Here is a 12991-nt window from a genome sequence, read left to right as displayed (position 1 = left end):
GCCAAAATGCTACCTGACTCATTATAAGGGAAACCCTACATGGCTACCTTACTTTGACCTCCTGTGAGCCTCACAGCTCTCCTAGAGAAAAGAAATACTTTTTAAATTGGGAAAATGTAGGACATTTTACTTGAACATGACAGTAAGTAACTTTAAATGTAATTTCCTTACATTTTCCCTGAACAATTCAACAATGATCCATGGTCAAGGCATCCTTGAATGGATGTGTTTAATTTGTTAGGAAAATTGTAGTGCTGGAAAATCATTTCTTATACCTAAGATGTTAATAAATTGATTTTTAGATTGTAGCTATTAAATAGTCTGCAAATATTTCATATATGTAGATACAAATCATAAATTAATTTTGGATAAAGATAATGAATCTTGATTTCATAATTTAAACAATGTGACACGTATTAAGTTTGAAAAACCATACTCTTGTCTGCTCTTTTCACTAACCATAAAAATTCTGAGTTTGAGGGAATGGAATTTAAAATGTCATCATGCCTTGATATATTTTTGAGAACTACCTGGACACAAGAGAGGAAATAACTCAAGGAAATAATTCAGAAAAGAAGTGACCAATTGCATAAAGAATTTATGATATGAAACTGTATTCTTAATTGCAACTAAAATAATTTTAAATCTCCTCCTTGTGGTTTGAAGGGAATTTTTCCCAATAACAGCTCAACTCTCCATGCCTTTGTTGGCAAGCCAAGAGCAGGCTTCAAAATAAGAAATGAGTAGGCTCTTATCTTTCCAAATGCAAATTCATATGTTACTTCCTCTCAGAAGCTCTCCCTGGCTTCAGGACCATTGGGTTTTGGATTCTTCTATGCAGATATGAGCTATGCACATATAGTTCAAACAGATTGGATGATACAGATCACAGAACTTGTCACACTGAATTGAACCAGAAAATGCCCTTAACTGTTTTCTTATGATTTTTTTCTGGGAACATTCATCACTATATTCCTACCACCTGGACCTGAAACATTGAATATGCTTTACAAATATTGGTGGAATGATGGGATTAATGTATAAAACTGACATTTATTTTTTAGTGTATGTAGGACTAAATCTTATACCACTCACATATGGCATATATATATCTAAAAACACATTCTACATCACTCAAATATGACATATATCTCCAAACAAGATATTCCTCAACTCATGTTTACTACTTTCATTTTTTTCCTATTCCTTATTTTAATTTTATCTTTGATTTCTTGTTTGTTTGTTTGTTTATTTGCAAGGGGGGATTGTATGTATATATACTTCCTGAAGTTATTTCCTCCAAGTTTACCAGTCTGGTAAGGATTTCCTTATTATCCCAAGTTTGAGTTTTGGTGCCCAGTGACTGTCAGTGTTTGCCCATCAGGGCATCCTGTAATGCTAGACTGTGTCGACTGCTTGGTGCTCCGACTAACAGAATGTTCTGTAAAGGAAGGAACCATTTTGTTTTGTTTGCTACTGAATCTCAGTACCCTGCACTGACTACCTAGTAGGTATAGCATGTATGTACACTGTGTGTGTGTGCACTTGGGTGTATATAGGATTGATTTTTTGCTGCAAGCTGTTTTCCTGATATTCATAAAACCACCAGAATAGCTGTAATTATAAAAAGTTAAACAGAGTTAGAGATGCACTCCAAGATAAACTTCGGAAACACTATTTTCTGTAAAACAAGGAGGGCTTGGTTCTCCCATCAATTTTTTTAGTTTTCACAAATAATAGCTAGGTATACTGGTAACTGAAGAGAACACTAATTGGATGTTGGTATGTACTTACACAGATTTGGGGTACGGTGGATAGACCCTGCTCTGCCTTCTTATCCAGACCCTGCAGGTACTTAGTGACTCAGGGAGCTCTCAGCTGACTGGGGGAAAGTGGGAATAATACAGAGGTTGTGTAATATCGTGACATCTATACTACGAAAAACACATAGCATACATATAGCAAATGATGGTCTGCTTTTCTAGGAAATTGAGTTTTGTCTAAATTAAAATTAGAGCAATAATATACCCTATTTAGCTCAGGGCATTCTTGGTCTATGCTTATTTTACAGAAGAAATTATTAAAACTGTCCATTACATCTCAAACATTTTTGGGTTTGGAAGACAACCTATATGGTCACTCAGATTATAATATGTTGGGGAATTTAAATATGTATATATTATATATAATTATAAATATATGTATATATTTAACCAATACTGTGGTATCTTGAAAGATAACCAGAGTTTATATGTTTTATTTTTAAGCAGTTGGGATTTTAGGATTCCTGGACCACTAGGATTTTAAAAGAAAGATGTTAGTGGAGAGGTTAAGTGCATAGACCCTGGAGTCAGCCTGCTTAGTCTGAGTCCTGGGTCCATCGCTGTATAACCTGAGAAACGCCCTTGGCCTCAGTCATTACTAACCTCTCTCCAGGGCTGCTATGGGTGCCTGACACGTAGGAAGCACCATGTGGACATTCCCTGGGTTTATTCTATCAGGTAGATTTGCTGATGCTCTTGCATTTGGGGAGTAAAATGATTAGAGTACACAAAGACTGACGTTTTGGTATACACAGAGACAATGTGATCAGGTCCTTAAATCATCTTTCATATTTTTTAAAAGACACCCAGACCAAAGTTAATTGGAAAGAAATACCATCCTCAGGAAAGTCAAATGCTGCCCAATGCTCTAAAACTGAGGCTAGAGCAAGAGACCTCTCAATAGTAGACAGAGTGCGGCAGAGCGCTGCAAACTCCCTCACTGCGACACAACGTGAGGCAGAACATCTGACCCATCGTTGTCCTGACCTGAGGTTTTCACTGGAATGTTTGCCTGAGGAACCTGCCCAGCAGGGTCTGTGGGACCACAGTCAGTACCGTTCACATCTATACAAAAAGACCATCACTATCTAAAATAATATTTATGGATATATGTTCTTAGTTGTTTAAATAAACTTGGTGAAAATCATCTATACTCCACTCGAACTGCAGCATTCTGACTGTGTGTGCAAAGCTCTCAGGCTGTCCCTGCCATAACAGGACTGTGACCCCTGCATGCAGGAAGGTGCCCAGGGTGGCAGAACCAGCATCGCCGTAGAGGAGATACCTGAAGGGCCCTCAGCCTGCGTGGACTGAAGAGTAAGAGGGGATTCCTCTCTTCACCAATTGTCAACAGGGAGAATTCCCCTAACCAAAGGTGGCTTCTTGTTCCTGCTTTGCTCCTAAACTTGCTGCTTGAAGAGCTACAGTGATCCTTGATTCTGAAAAGTGTTCTCGCCCATGATCAGGTATTATTGTGTTTTTAAATAAGTTTCTGGGTGAGTTTTCTTTAACTTTCACTGGTGGGTCAAAGCTGAATTCTGTATGCTGGGAAACTCTGAGTACCCAGCCTGAAGCCCTGGCACAAGTCAACTGATCTCCCCCTTTTAAGCCTAAGTCTCCGAATTAAATAGGCCGATGATACCCACTTAATTTCTCTCACAGGATTCCAGCACACATGCTTTTGTTAGGTTTCAGTATGAGCAGAAGGGAGGAAGAGGAAAGAACTATTATACATACTGTCTATTATACATTTAGAATTTTTCTATATGTTGCTGCTTTCAATTCTTGCATCAACATTGTAGGGCAGGTATTAGTGTGTCTGGCTGGCTCTCTCTCTCTTTTTTTAAACACAGGACTGAAGGTTCTGATTAAATCACTTGCCAAAAAACTCACATAGCCAGTATAAAGCCGAGTAGAGTTTTTAACTCAAGTCTTTTCATCTGGAACACCCACATTTACCTCATGTACCTCTTCCCCCAAATCATATAAAGAAGCGATTTAAAAACACAAACGTATATCAATTCTTCGATACAACAAAAAAACCCAAATCATGACAACTACCTCAGAAACACCATTTCATCCTTCACGGAGAGCTGCCAATCAAGTTAGAAAACATTAAAATAAGGTTAAGAAACCTTTGGCCATTAACTAAAAGATGTGTTATTATTCTTTATCAAATGTGCTTTCCCAGTCCTTTGATATTTCAGTAGCCCTTTAAGAAAAACCAGCTCGGGTGGAATGCAACCAGTTTAAACCAGAAGAAGTAAACCACTGCCTAAGTGTCATGAAGTTGCCAAATTATGTTCACTGTGTCGTTGTTCCTGGTTTGTTTGCTTTCTGAGTTAATAAGACGATTTTGACAAACTTCATCCACAGAGAAGAAAAAGATGCATGGTTATAATCTGGCTCACTTCTTCTCAAGGGCAGTCAGTAGACCACCTGGTATGAACATAGCTGCTGCACATTACTCAAATTACATCTGGGCTGCAGCAAACATTCTCATGAACAATTATCAGATGAACTTGAAAATTCTTCTGAGACTCTTACCCTGCTATTCAATTCCACTCTACAGAGATTCTGACACTACGCTTGGAGTTATAGACGTTTCATCATCCACCCCCTGCCGTCAATGGAGCTCAGGGACTTCTGCCAAAACCCCATTTCCATCCCGACTTGCTACAACCACAGGAAGTCATTAGTGGCCGCTCTCAGAGCACTTACTGGAGAAGCTTTGGATAAAGAGGACCCGCCTTAAGTGGAAGAGCTAATGGACCTCCAAAGTGATGGAGCAAAGCACTGACAGGGATGTCCTGTAATTTTATACAGTATATCATAGGGATATCATTACATTGTGCCCAATCAAGTCTCTTAAACATGGAAACTTTGATTTCAAAACCTACTGAAGGAGAACTAGACACAGTGATTAACAGCAGTTCCTGGTAGGGCTCTCCTCCCCTTTCAAACGCTCCTCACCTTCCACTCACCAACTCCTACGAGCATTTTACCCAGCTAGCTGCACAGTCCATCAGCCCCCTTACGGAAGTATTGCCTCAGGCAGTGGTTGCTACTGGACTGTTTGCCTCTTTTTCCAGCAGTTCCATATTTCAAGTGATCCAAGCATCTTCAAATGAATTACGTGATAGATTTCCAAAATGATCACCACAGGTCAAATTCAGCTCAAATGCTATCCTTTCCAAAGTTCTGAAAATCCATTTTTGCAGCAAGGCTGGCGCAAAATTTAATGAACTTCAATTCAGAAGAGATACGTCCTTTTCACTTAATTTGGCCTGAAAACACACTTGGCCCATTTAAATGCCTAGCAATCTTTTCAGTTACAACTGGCTACCTCTTTCAACTCTAGTGAAATATGCTACAAATAGCACCATTCCCAAAGTTCTTAAAATTTCTAGAAATGGCATAAAAATAAATATAGTAGAGAATATCCTGCTTTTATTCAGGATATTTTGATTCAAGGAGTTTCTAGTGATTTGCTTTCCTTCCCTACCCAGCTTCATTTCTGTAGGATGTACCTTCCTATTACTCAATCCTTTATTTTTTTTTTAGGTTTCAAAACACATGAATTCAGCATGGAAAATCATTATTATAAAGAGCATAAATGAATTTTTAATAAAAGGAACAGGCACATTCTAATGGACTTGATAGTGTTTAATCTGGAATGGCTTAATTGAAAGTTCTCTTACCAGCCTAATAATAGTGAATTTTAATGACCCTGATTTAACAGACAGGGACACTACCTTTCTCAATAGAATGATGAGAAGCAGGGTCAAGTGTCTTAACGAGATGTTACATAAATGAAATACACGTACAATGTAGTGATCTTGGAAAACTCGTAAGGTTCAAAGAAGACAATAGCTGTAAATCCGATTAGCCTTTTTATTCAGCTTTTTTTCAGAACTGGATTGCTATCGTATGTTCAACTTTACAATTTTATATTCTGATTTTTCTACATAATGATATAATGAGCATTTTCATATCCTTAAAATTTTGAAAATTCCAGTTACGTTGAATTCATCCAAGGTGTAGATATATTCTAATTTATATAGACATCTAAATTCAGGTTTTCTTCGTTCGTTTGTTTTGCTGTTACAAATCCTGTGGCAAACATCCTTAAAAATAAATCTACATATACATTTCTGTAGGCTAAATTCTTAGAAAAAATTCAAAGATGTTGAAACACACCGAAACATCACCTACAGAAGATGTTTAACAAAATACGCTCCCTCAAGTAGTGAATAAGACAGTGTTTTTTACTGCACCCTCACCAAACTATCTGCTTTTTAAAATCATTAAATATATGATAGGCAAACAAAAAAAGTTAATTTGCATTTTTTTTTGTGAGGCTGAGTTTTCATGCTTACGGGTTACTTGGATTCCTTTTCATGTTCCTCTCTTTTGCTCATTTTCCTATTGAGATTTAATTTTAGTGTTACCCTTATTGATCTATATGACTTCTTCAGAATATCAGTTCTTTGCCATGTTTGTTGTACAGTTTACTGACACTTTATCTGTCTTTCAATTTTGTTTCTGATTTATGATATTCAGATCAAAAAAGCAATGTTGTGTCAAGGCTGTTAATTTTTCCTTTCATTGCTTTTTGCTCAAAAGGTCCTTTCAATTGCTGATATAAAGAAACATGTAATTTTATTTACTGCTTTCCCTAATACTTTATTTGTTACATTAACTCTTAAATTCATTAAGAACAACTTTTGGTATATAAGGAGGAGGTAAAACTCCAACTTTGTTTTACCTAACAGTCAACCAAGTTTATCAAACAACCAGACTATCATTTTCCCTCTGATTTATGAATCTCTCCTTATTCTACACTAAGTTCCACAACGTACCAGGTTCTATGCTTCCTAATCAGTCAACCAATAATCAATGACTTGTATTGCAAATTTAGCAACACCAAGTTTGCCTATTTGTTATTCTTTAAAATCTATCCAGTTATTTTTATGATCTTGGTATTCCTCTTAAATTTTCATCAGCTTGCTCTATAATTTCTATTCTCACCATAAACAGTCTTTTGAAAGATCTGAAAATGCACTAAAGAGTGAGAAAATAACAGCAGAAAACCATGAAACCTCCCTCCCTTATCCCAAGATTTGCACTTTTAACATTTTGGGGCGTACGCTTTCAGGATCTCTATCAGGGATGATCTAGGTAGCTTTGTTACTATTCTTCCTTGGCAAGGAAACATAAGCATTTCAGCATGATCGATTTTTCACAACATGGAAAAGATATCTTGATTCGATTCACAATTGGATTGCAACTTATTTTTAAAATACTAAAAAATATATATATAATCTTAACTTCTCTCAGATTTGAATGTTTAATCTTTGGAGACATGTAAAAAGCAAACTATTTAATGAGCTAAATTCAGGTATACCCCTTAATATTGCTGCTCTGATCTATTAACTTGTGGTTTATTTAACTTGCAACAGAATCCAGTTAGTAATGCATCAGAAGGATAGCCCTGGTAGCATGCCAATCACACGAAAGTCATTTCCCTTGTTTTCCTGATTTCCTGGAGATGAAGTATTTCACTTACTCCGAGTGCATTACAAAGCGCAGTGCCATTTAATTCCTAAGTTCATATCTGTATGTATTTATTCAACAGTATCTTTGTGATAGGAGATGTTCAATAAACACTTGTCGAATGGAGGAGAATAAATGAAACATACTATTTAAACAGAGTACTGTATAAAATGGCACATTATTAATAACTACATTGGAATTCTTACAAGTGGCTGATGCGGGAACAAATGGTATGCCTTTTATTCACAGCAAAGCCTGGGAGATGAACAGCTGACACATGCAATGTGTGATTTCTTCATATGCACTAGTAGGAGATTTATATGCACTTATTAACTTATTGGAGTTCCAGTTCTGTCTTAGGCTGGTCTTTTGTCATGATTAGCTATGTTGTGACTCTATGTTAAATAAAAGGTTGTCTGTGCTGAAATATGCATGAGATATGAAGACAGAGGCCAAAATTATTATACATGTACATCATTCCAGCCGAAACATAGATATATCTCTGCTTGTCTACATTAAAAAAAAATCAGACATGTACATATATGCAAAAGAAAAGAATTATTTTTCTGGACCTGAGATCTACTGTCATAGACTGGATTGTGTCTCCCAAATAACCAATGTTGAAGTGCTAACCTCCAGTACCTCAGAATGTGACCATATTTAGAGAAAGTGTCTTTATAGATGCAATCAAGTTAAAATAGGGTCATTAGAGTGGACCTTAACCCAATATGACTGGTGCCCTTTTAAGAAAAGGAAATTTGAATAAAGACTTGTACAGAGGAAAGAAAATGAAAAGACACAGGGAGAAGATGGCCACCTAGAAGCCAAGGAGAGAGGCCTGAAAGGGATCCTTCCCTCGTGGCCCTCAGAAGGAAACAACCCTGCCAACACCTTGATCTCAGACTTCTAGACTCCAGAACTGTGATAAAATATATTTCTGTTGTTTACACCACCCAATCTGCAGTGCTATGTTACAGCAGCCCTAGCAAACTAATACACCTGTGAACTTAACAGAGAATATAGTGAGGCTGTATGTTAAAAACAAATAGGAATTCTTTTGTTTTTTCAACATTCTCAGTTTTTGAAATGATGAATCAGACCTGCCTGCGTACAGTGGTGGGGCCTGATTTGAAACTTCCTTGGGGTAAAACACCATCGCAAAAGTCACTGCTTTAGGTAAGGCTTCTGATTCATCCCTTCATCAATTATAAATTCAAACTTATTTGATGGCACTGCCCACTTCCACATATGACACCACTGGATTGACAAAGGTAACATTAACACATAGCTGATCATCAATAAGAGCATGGATGCACTTCGTGCTTTGAAATGGTACCTCATTCTTGGCTTTTCCCTTGAGGTCTTCAAGTCACCTGCGTGCTTTCTACCTGTGTGCTTTCTACCTGTGTCTGCATTGATCTAATAAACATAACAAGAAAAGAGAAATGTGGGGAGGAACCACTCCCACTGCCCCTGATCCCCAACTCAGGTTTTCAGAGGACAGAAATGGGTGGTGACTTTTGTAAATGAAGTCAATGTAACGGCACTGCCCAAGTCACATGAAAGCCACCCATGTCAAGGGTGATGAAAGGCGACGGGACACACAGTGGCTCTTATGGAGATCGGCCACTATCACTGATCAGCTCTTCCAAACCTGTGTCACCGTCCACTGTGAACTGAAGCTAGCCTGTGGAGCCAGGCAGGATTTGCTGACACATTCTATGTTCATAACTATAAGGCACATTTCTCTGTGCCATCTTAATAAAACAACATGAAATAAAGTTTTATAATAGCAATAGCGAGAGAAGAAAGTCATAATTTTCCATGCTTCACGATTCGGAATAATTAATTTAATAACTGTGTCATATGAGAAGAGTAAATAAAGAGAAGGAAAGGGGTGCAGATATATACGATCACTGAAGCATATACAATTGCAAGGAAAAACAAATTACCAGGGTAGCGCTGGAAATAAAAGCTTGGTGGGAAATATTTTTTAGATGCTAATTTGATTCTCCTATGGAGCCTTAAAGCTGCAGTGTCTACAAGACCACTATTTACCTCCACTTGTTTTTATATTTAGCAGTTATCTAACCTTTTGTTTCTAAAAACCCGTTAAACACCTTCTTGATCTCCACTGGGAATTTTCCCTGTTCTCTACCTAGACTATAACAGGACTATGATTTCATTTACAACACCTTGCTGGAGAGTATTTCATCATCAGAGGTGTTTAAAAAAAAAAAAAAGGACTGAAATTAATCAACGAGGGCAGAACCAAAATAAGATGCAGTTTTCTTTGGACACAGTTACAGTCTCTGGGGTTTGGTTCACAGTAAACATTGAGACTCTAGATCTTAGCTGAGCAGTTTCTTTGCCATGCCACAACCTGTAGGTCTGCAGGAAGACATTATTTCTGAGTATATGTGCCTAAATCCCACACCAAAAATATACGCTTCTAAAGTGAGTAAATAATTATTTCTATTAAGTTGTTACATATAAAAGTAAACCTTCCTTTACTTAATCAGGTGAAACATCTTGTCTAATTTAATTCAGTTTTCCTTCCTCAAATACTAAGGATACCAGCCTTGTTCCTTCCCACATTAAAACTATTGATTCTGCTATTCAAACACCGGACTATATGTATCACATTGTATATTTCTGGAGTGAGGCACCCCCTTCCACCTCCAGGCCTCTCTGAGGACCTGCCCTCAGTGCCAGTCGCCGCAGTGACTTACCGACAGTGTTTATGGGATCCAGTCAAGGTTTCAATCACAAAGCACTCGCCATCATTGAGACAGTAGGCAAGGTCCTTGTCTCGGCAGGGTTTGAAGTGCTCAGACCGCTCAGTGGAATATGTCGTCGTATCTGTTGAGAAACACACAGAAAGGCTGTCAGAAGTTCATTCTGACACCACCAGCTCCTGTCATTGGGCTGGACCTGTGCACTGAGACGTTCTTATGGCTGCTGACTCCAGCCAGACAGGATGGAACCTTCACTGTACTGAAAAAACACAACTGGATCTGACCGTTTTATAGACTGAATGTTTGTGTCCCCCCAGAATTCATAGATTGAAACCTAACCCCCAATGTGATGGTATTAGGAGGTGGGGCCTTTGGGTCATGAGTGGGATTAATACCCTTATAAAAGAGACCCCAGAGAGCTCCCTCGCCCATTCCAGTCGTATGAAGACACAGCGAGAAAATAGCCCTCTATGAACTAGGAAGTCCTAACCAGACACTGAATCCACAGGCAACTTGATCTTAGGCTTCCCAGCACCCAGAACTGGGAGAAATAAATTTCTGCTGTTTTTAAGCCACCCAGTCCATGGTATTCTGTTATAGCAGCTAGGACTAAGATAACTACTGGATCCAACTGTCTTATTTCTCCACAAGATTTTAACAATTGGAATCACTCTAGACAGGTCCCATCAGAGGACACATTACCAGTAAAAGCTGAATGACCCTACAGTCAAATATCTCAAATTCACTTTCATTCATTTCAGTGTTAAGCAACATGTTGTATTAGGATTGAAACAACATTCTCTTTCCTTAACTGTTGTCAAACGTCATTAAATATCTCATCGACGTACATATACTGTAACTCTTCTGTGGAAACCAATGTCAGTTTCTGTGTGTGTGTCTGTTTTTTTTATCTTTTTTAAGTTATAGCTGTTAATTCGCTAGTAGTTAAGCCAATTATTCTTGCACTTTTTCCTTTTATTATGTAATTAAAATGCAAATGTTCCAAATTCTGAAACAGAATCTCAAATGTGAGGAATGATTCTGGTAAATATTTAACACGACTGAATTATTGTCATTTTTTAGCATTCTCTTAAACATGTGTTTTTTAAATCATAATCACTTACTTTTTTGAATTAAGTTATATATCCATATCAGCTTCCGAAGTATGAAACTAATAATAAGTATAAGCAGATGCGTTCTACTGGATGAAAAATCTGTTATAACATGTAGACATTCTTCTTTCAGAGTTTTAAGCAACTAAAATATTAGTACCAGTTTCATTGCACTATTCAAGAAAAATATATTTAAAAAGCCAGAGATGGATACATGACTCAGCATGTAAGCTCTTTTTATTTCCTTTACACAGATATAGATTAATAATAACGTTCAACGGCCTTGGCCATTGTACCAGTTTACTAAATGGAGGTCACAATGAGGCTCTTCCTACCCACCATCCGAATGGAGGGGAGAGTGATTATCCAGAAAGAAAATTCACTCATGTTCTCCCCAAACCTAAAAAGCCTCAATGGGCCCCTTTCCCATAGGAAGAACTCCAAATTCCTAAGTAGAGCAAAGAAAAACATAGACCAGGTGCATCCTAAAACACACAACTTCATTTCCAACTATTATCCTATTTCCCCAATACCAGGAACTATCATACTCCTTCTTCCTGGACCATCTTTTTCTTTGCTGGATAACATCCAGCAATGCTTCAGAGCTTATGTCATCTTCCCCTTGTGTCCCCCAGAACCTTTTATTGCTTGCATCCCTGTATTCAATGCTGCAAGTAACCATTTGTTTACACCTTTATCTGTTTTAGTCTGTAAGTTCCTTGAGGTCAGAGGTTGAGCCTTAATCAGAATTGGTGCTCAGTAAAAAGGTCTTCAATAAATCTGGTAACTCAAGCGGGGGGGGGGGGGGGGAAGCAGGGGGTGGGGGTGGGATGAATTGGGAGACCAGGATTGACATATATACACTAATATGTATAAAATAGATAACTAATAAGAACCTGCTGTAAAGCACAGGGAACTCCACTGTACAGTAGAAACTAACACAACATTGTAAAACAACTATGCCCCAATTAAAAAAAAATATGATAACTCTAACATCACTAAAGTTTAAACACCATTGATGAAAGATATGATCATTAAAGATATCATTATAAACATCTAAAAGTTAATGTATATCTTACAATAAAAAGTTAGACATAACTTTCACATTAATGTTATTTTAGTATAGTCGTTTTAATATTGATAAATATTGCAAAATAATCACATTGCCTTCAGATTCACACAGACCCTACTCATCTGCTATTCATATACTGTGAGCATTGAAAAATCCACTTCTAACCTTCTCTTTCTTGATCACACAATGGGAACTCATTTTTTTCTACTTCAAAATATTTGCCTGTTAATACTTTGGCATGAAATAAAGGCTCTGCAAAACAGACACATTTTTTGTTTGTTTGTTTGTTTTCCAGAAGATCTCCTCTACAGGGAAGGTTTGTTATTCAAAACAGTATGTGATAAATAGTTACACAGACTCAATCTCTCTTTCTATGGGAAATACTTAAAATTCAAGAGCTCTGGGCCAAAAATTCAATATGAACCACCACACAGTTGACTACTCCTCTGACCGCTGAAGTATATTAATTCATGATCAGTTAAGTTTTCCTTTAGTTTCTTATTATCCATTTATTGATATTCACTGATCATTCCTCTAAGAACAGCTTTTCATTAACATAAACTACAGCATAAAAAGGGACATCCTTAGTTTATAATCAGTGGTTTTAACAAGCTACAGACTCCAAGAGCAATACAATGGCAAAGCAATCACAATCAATTAGTTTCCATCTGACAACTGTCTCTGGTGGTT

General features: G+C 37.4%; 1 protein-coding gene across 6 annotated transcripts in view; it reads right to left on the bottom strand.

Annotated features, from left to right (window-relative positions):
* The window catches only part of NRG3 (neuregulin 3), a 1061953-nt gene that overhangs the window by 561841 nt on the left and 487121 nt on the right, over positions 1–12991 (bottom strand). For all 6 annotated transcript variants that reach the window (XM_032607268.1, XM_032607267.1, XM_032607269.1 and 3 more), the window contains exon 2: positions 10112–10241. In XM_032607268.1, the coding sequence (XP_032463159.1) occupies positions 10112–10241 (130 nt within the window). The remainder of the gene's footprint in view (positions 1–10111; positions 10242–12991) is intronic.

This window comes from Phocoena sinus, chromosome 16 (genome assembly GCF_008692025.1).
Source record: "Phocoena sinus isolate mPhoSin1 chromosome 16, mPhoSin1.pri, whole genome shotgun sequence".
NCBI lineage: Eukaryota > Metazoa > Chordata > Mammalia > Artiodactyla > Phocoenidae > Phocoena > Phocoena sinus.
Note: the sequence above shows the minus strand (reverse complement) of the source record. Positions and strands in the feature narration are given on the sequence as shown.